This window comes from Meleagris gallopavo, unplaced genomic scaffold (assembly GCF_000146605.3).
Source record: "Meleagris gallopavo isolate NT-WF06-2002-E0010 breed Aviagen turkey brand Nicholas breeding stock unplaced genomic scaffold, Turkey_5.1 ChrUn_random_7180001839913, whole genome shotgun sequence".
NCBI classification, from domain to species: domain Eukaryota; kingdom Metazoa; phylum Chordata; class Aves; order Galliformes; family Phasianidae; genus Meleagris; species Meleagris gallopavo.
The window spans coordinates 92218-98907 of NW_011109541.1; the positions used below are offsets into that span (position 1 = coordinate 92218).

The window sequence follows — 6690 nt, forward strand, 5'->3', positions numbered from 1 at the left end:
CTTTCTTTCTTTTCAAGTCCAAGACGGACTGACGCTTTTTCTCCACTTTCCTCTCCTGTCCAATACTGTCTCTTACACAAACATTTTACTGCGTCTTCCTCTAAGTTCTTTTCTGGGGTATCTTGCTTTTGCTCATTTTGAAGAGTACTCCGTGGATTAACAGTGAGTTAAATAATATTTAAATTTCAGAAATGACCAAGATAGGTTTTTTACATCCATAAGAAAAACTCCTTTTGTGTCAGAATTGTACGTGTTTGTTAGACGACTTGTATGGGCTTACGGTGTTGATGCAATGCACCGTGCAGAGTAAGTCAGGCAGTGAATACTTCCACAGGCAGAAGAATTGGACCTTGCTTCAAACTTTCAATATCCAAAATCACTGAACTGCTTGCAAAAATCATTGTAACAAGATATTTCAGAGAAAAGAAAGGTACAAAATAAAGAACACTCTTTGGTTACTCCTATGTCACATAAGGAAGCAGAGCTGGAGGGAAAGGAAAACACAGTGGTACAATATATAGCAGACAGTGTGGTAGGGTTGAAAAGGGTCCATGGGTCCCATACAGTCCCTGTTGTTCTAAGATGGACTTCAGTACGACGCTTGCTGCCTGCTCTTAATGTCTCCATCTCCCCAGCATTCGGTGGTGCGTAATGCTCTGTTCTGCCTGGAAACGGCAGGAAATGAGAAAGAAAACCACGTGTACACCAAGGCACTGCTGGCATATGCCTTTGCCCTGGCAGGGAAGGAGGAGAAGCGGAAGGCGTTCCTTGTCTCACTTGAAAAGGAAGCCGTCAAAAAGGGTGAGCGCTCTTGGTGGGACATTGCTTTCTTCCATCCCACAGGTCTTATCTCTATGTCTGATAAAATGGCTTTTGTTGGTGGGGAAATGGGAGCATGGAATGGCTTCTGTGGATGGGGAAAGGTGTAGGGAGAGGAAATGCTTGTGCAGTGTGGTTGTGTTTTTGACAGCTCCCTGTGGGTGCCCAGTCCTACCCTCTGTTCTGAGGGATTCATCTGAAGGCACCGCTTACCATTCCCATTGGTGATGAACAAAAGGGTGGCTCTGCTAACGCCTCACGTCAGTCTACTCCTCCTGTCATACCAGGCACTGCTTTAACAAAGTCTTAGCAATGTTTATAGCCGCTCCTTCCTTCCAGCAGACACGCTCAACACAGAACAAAGCTTACCCCTCACAGTGTGAGGGATGATACATCAGAGAAGAGATGGAAGTGCTGAGACAGAAGACGAATGGGTCATTTCAGAGGTCCTAGCGTAAGCACTGAGTCTTCCAGGAAACTGTATCAAGACTCAGAACCATTCTGGTAAAGTCAGCCTGGATGGTCCGTTTGCCCAAATATTGTCTAGCAGGGTTGCGAAGGAAGTACCACTTCTCAAAAGGGGCAGTGTGCCAGCCTGGTGCTCTTCTTAGGTCTCTGTCTCCTTTAGGTGTCCAAACCTGTAAATGTGTCTGTCAATCTGGAGTTTAAGTGAAAGTGGCATCCAGGCCCAAGAACCAGGCCTTGGCACTCCTAGACTAGTTGTTAACATGCATCGAGTGTGGGGCTATCTAACCCTTCCCATTTCATCCTATAGGACAGGTACATGCTGGGGGCTCTCTCCTCCCCACTGGCAGCAGGTCAGTAACTCCTTTGCAAGAAACTGCTACTAATTCCTTGCTGTCTTCTCTACATGTACCCTGCCTCCTGTGAAGATGGATCTGTTCACTGGCAGCGGCCTGGGAAAGAGCCAGAGGCTGATCTCCCGTACTACCGCTATAAAGCTCCCTCTGCTGAAGTGGAGATGACAGCCTACGTGCTCCTTGCTCACCTCACCACGCAGCCAGCACCTTCGCAGGAGGAGCTGTCACTTGCATCTCTTATCGTAAAGTGGATCATTGGTCAGCAGAATCCCAACGGAGGCTTCTCCTCCACCCAGGTAAGCAGCAGTTTCCCTCCTGTGACCTCCCGTATCAATATCAGGAGAGTGCCAGAGACCAAGGTGGAGCACAGTAAGGTTAAGCCAGGTGGGAACTGTACCCCCCAGTATTAGCATCTGCCACAGCCACCAAGTTCCCGAGAGGCCAGAGGCTAGTATGTCAGGTAGCACTGCAGGGAATGACTGATATGTTGATTAATGACCCGGTTTATTTGAGCCAGTGGGTGAGAATGCTAGTGACACAAATGACACTGCAGTTTGGAGCTCCCACCACAGTTTGCGTGTGTATGCAGTTGCTGCTTTTCCCCGGGGAGAACACAGAGCTTCACCACGGGAAGTTCAGGAATATGTGACTGCTGTGCAGAGGACACGGGAAGAGAATGGAAGCCTGCAAAAGCTGATCCTTCCCTCTCAGCTTCTCACTTAAGACCAGAGAAAGTGAAGAATGGAGGAGAGGGTGCCTGCTGACAGCAAAGGGTGGGCTGTGGGAGAACAGGATGTGGAACGGCTAACAGGGCTAACCCGGCCATGGGTGTCGGACCTGGCTCTTGCAGGACACAGTTGTGGCTCTGCAAGCCCTCTCCTTGTACGGAGTTTCCACCTATGCCAAGAGCGGAGAAGCTTCCAAAGTGAGCCTGCAATCTGGAGGGGACTTCCAGCAAGACTTCCACGTGGATCCCTCAAACCGGCTGCTGCTCCAGCACGTGCCCCTGCCCCAGGTGCCAGGGGAGTACAGCGTAGAGGTGTCTGGCAAAGGATGCGTCTACCTGCAGGTGAGGGTGATGGGGAAAGTGCCGTCCTGGGAGGGGAGCCCTTTCTCAGGCAGGAGCGAGGAGGAGGGCAGAAGGGATAAGGGAGAGGGGGAGAAGTGCAAGGGAAAGAAAGCTCTGGGAGAAGCCGGAGGAGAGTAGAGCTGTGTGGAGAACAGAGAGGGAGGGAAAGAGGGAAAGTGCCATGAGTGCTGGGGAGCTGTGAGAATGGGGAAGGGAGAGAGCTGGGCTGGCAGACAATGATCTCTTTCAAGCATTGATCATGCACACACACGGCTGCTGGCTCTCCCGTAGACAAGCCTGAGGTACAACGTGCAGCCCAAGCAGGAGAGCGCGCCCTTCCTGCTGCATGTACACACGAGCCCAGAGACATGTGAGAACTCCAAGGCTGACAAGGTCTTTGACATAGGCATAAAAGTCAGGTAAGCGTGTGTTTGGTTTGAGCCCTCCTGAGTAGCCGAGGGAGCTGGAGGAGGTCTGGTGGTGCAGGGTGAGCCAGTCTGGAAGGGGCAGAGCAGCCCCCCGGACGGTGGGCTGGAAGCAGCTGGGCTGGGAGGAGAGGCTGTGGAGGCAAGAGATGTCCTGTAGGGGATAAGCTGTGCAGGGAGCAAAGCGCTGGGCTGCTGAGGGGCGGCACAGGTGACTAGGCTGGAGAAGAAAGTGTTGGATTGACAGGAAGTGGTGAGGTGTCAAGTGTTACAGAAAAAGTGGAAGTGCCCCAGCTTTGATGTGATGTGCTCTGAATCTCTGTGGCTTGATTCCCTTAGTTACACGGGTGAGCGCAGTGTCTCCAACATGGTGATTATCGATGTGAAAATGCTGTCGGGATTCATCCCTGTCAAGTCCTCAGTAAGGAAGGTAGGAACCCACGTGAATTGTTTGTCTGAGGATATCTGCCCCTTTCATTTTATCACCTGGGCCACATTCAGTTTCTCCTTTATTTTTAAGACATGTTCCAGGTGTCTGTGGCTTACTAGGGGGCTGTAGGATTGACATCATCTTGATCCTGCCATTGTCATCTACACACATGATGTGTGTACAGTATTTTTCTTTTCACACCTGGCTGGAAGCCAGTACTACATGATCAATCTGTGTAAAACAGACTATGTCTTTTTTTTTCTCTTTGGACAGGTGATGGGTTATCTCTGAGTTGCTGAAAACATTGTCCGTGTGTATCACATTCAAAAGCAATACTGGTTTCTTTTTCCTTCTGCTGACCTTACCGTATAGTTTATAGCTTGTCTTGTAATTGTTTAAGCCTCAGGTCCCTTTGTGAGATGTTGAGCAAGTGTGTTGCCCTGGAAAAGAGCAGAGATTATAAGATACTGCAGAACTAGCAAGCCTGAAAGAATGTATTGTCATTGAATCCTCTCTTTGCTGTGTTTGGACCAGTGATCAGTCCCTGCTGGAGCTGCTTAGTACTTAATCTGCCAGGCTGGTGAAGGGAAGATCTGGGGACCATTAATGCCTAATGGCGCACCAAGAAGTCAGTTCCACAACGCAGGCCTAGTCACTGCTGTCAGCACTCCTAGTGCTTTATCCATAGTGTGTCCCATTCATAGGGCTGTGAAAACAGCACAGGGAGACCACCCTCAATTCAATAACAATTTGGTCTTCTTTCTTCAGCTGGCACACCACCAAGTTATTGAACGTACAGAGTTCAGTACCAACCATGTCTTAGTGTATCTGGAAAAGGTGAGTCTCTGTTTGGGGCTAGAATGGGAAAGAAAAACACAAGCCTTGGGGACATTTGGCCACCCAAGGCAAAAGACATGGGTCTCAAAACTGGATCTGATAAAAGTAGGAATGAACTGACTTTTGCTGACCTCAGAATTTACTGGTGCCTTCCTCACAGCCCTCAGCAGGTTTTCCCTCTGGGCCTGCATACGGATCAGCCTACACCTGCCCACCAGACACGAGCTCCCCCAAGTGTGGGGAAAGGCCCCGGGGTTTCCCCTTGTCCCTCAGCCAGGCTTGCTGAGAGACACGCTCACACACCCAGAGCCCAGGGCACTAGTGGGAAGAGTTCAATGAGGAGGCAGCAGGAGAGCCCAGAGCAGACAGAAAGCAGACACTGATCCTCCACCACTTCCTTTTCCCAGCTGAGCAACATGACCTTGAGCTTCTCCTTCACGGTGGAGCAGGACATCCCTGTGCAGCGCCTGAAGCCAGCTCAGGTGAAAGTGTATGATTACTATGAGACAGGTAAGTGTGGGGCTGAGGGTGTCCCGGTGAGTGACTGTGGGGAGCTGGATTCATGGACGTGTCTGGGAGCAATGGAAACCCACAGCTGTCCCTGGCTCTTGTCCCTCTGCATTCCTGGGAGAGGGACCTCTGACAGCCCTGCTCTCTCTCTTCCCTTCTGTTTTTCAGATGAGTTTGCCATACAGGAGTACAGTGCTCCCTGCACCACAGGTAGGGTACATAAGAACAAATAGACTATTGCAAATTATTTTGAATGGAAGTCTTCTGCAGACCTTAGGTTTCCTCTGCCTACAACAAGTCTCTGAGCTTGTCTTTACCATGCCTACAGCAGGCTTGAGTCATACCGTACTACAGAGGGGGAAAATAATGCTGGCCACCCCATGTTATATTTCATTTTATTCACTGAGACTGTGAATCTCAGCGTTATTGCCTTAAGTCGGACAGAGGCACTTGTCTTTTCCTGTGTGTGTTTCACATTGTACAAATGAGACTGAAGTCTTCCTTGGGATGGAGCACCATGCTCAGTCTTTGCATATCTACCTTTTTCAAGGCCACTTTCACCATGCTGCAGATACAGAAGTGCATTGAGGAATTGTCTCCCAGCCACCTTGGTGAAATGTTCACATGTCTTCAGTGAATTTCAAGCTTTGCCCTGGGTTATTTTTTCTGATCTGTGGGAAATCCAGGTGCCACGAGACAACATTTACTGTGATAGCTCATGCCTCTCCTTCCTTCTCTGTAGTATGGATATAATGAACATGTCCAGCCATTCCCAATATGTTGTCCTTCTGCAACATGGCAATTTTAGGTGTTGTAGGTTCGCAGATTTTAACAGGGTTTAAGCTGACATGGCACAAAAGGGGCTACCACAGAATGCAGAGAAGTTGTCTGGGGTTCTGGGTATTGCTTCACCAGGAATTCTCTCTCACTCTGTCCTTTCCCCACCTCCAGCCAAAGCTGAACAGGGAAATGCCTGAAGAATACATCTGTGCCCTGATGGATCAGCTGACTTGTTTCTGCCGTTAGTAGTCTTCCTTAACGAGCCCTCTAAAATGTTACGTGTAACCAACACCAAAAACAAAGCAATACAATAAAAATAAATAAAGTCTTGATTCTCCCCATCCGCCTCTGGCCTTATTTTTCTGTTAGCATTTCTCGTGTCTCTTCTCATCCACATTGCAGTGAAGTGCTCTGAGATTTAGATAGAGCCATCCACACCAACACGGTGTTTGGCAAGTCCTTGGGAATACCAGAAGGTAGACAACTTTTGGCAGTGAGGAGGTGTGTTGTCTTGCTTGCCGGTTCTCTAGGAGGAATGGGAATTCTGCCTGATCCATTGTGCATCATCTCCCTGCCTATAAATGCAGGTGTTTTCTGCGATATAATTAATTGCTGGACATGAGCCTCTCTTCATATTCCTACTCTCATTCCACAGTGAAATGGGTTCTGTGCAATAGGAGGACAGCATAAAACTTGTTCATTCTGGTTTTTCAGAGCAGACCAGAGAGAAATGGAAGGAAGACCTGTGAAGGAAAGTCTGGTTCTGAAGGCATTGTCTGCTGGTTTCTAAACAGCTGAAGTGAAATCAGAGAGGAACTGCAAACTCAACAGCATCATTATTTGGAATTACAATCAAGTACAACATATGGGAATAACCAGGTTAGGGGATCACCTGCTGGAAAGGAGAAGGACCTAGGTGTTCCAGTAAAGCTTCTGTTTACAGAGCCCAGAATAGAACACAGTACTCCAGATACAGCCTCACCAGGGCATAGTAGTGGG

General features: G+C 48.9%; 1 protein-coding gene across 1 annotated transcript in view; it reads left to right on the forward strand.

Moving 5' to 3' along the window:
• The window catches only part of A2M (alpha-2-macroglobulin), a 28528-nt gene extending 22496 nt beyond the window's left edge, over positions 1–6032 (forward strand). Inside the window, exons 28-36 of the mRNA XM_010726578.3 lie at positions 636–801; positions 1713–1936; positions 2491–2709; positions 3001–3128; positions 3474–3564; positions 4333–4401; positions 4809–4911; positions 5080–5121; positions 5863–6032. Of these exons, the coding sequence (XP_010724880.1) occupies positions 636–801; positions 1713–1936; positions 2491–2709; positions 3001–3128; positions 3474–3564; positions 4333–4401; positions 4809–4911; positions 5080–5121; positions 5863–5888 (1068 nt within the window). The 3' untranslated portion in view covers positions 5889–6032. The remainder of the gene's footprint in view (positions 1–635; positions 802–1712; positions 1937–2490; positions 2710–3000; positions 3129–3473; positions 3565–4332; positions 4402–4808; positions 4912–5079; positions 5122–5862) is intronic.
• The last annotated feature ends 658 nt before the right edge of the window (positions 6033–6690 follow it).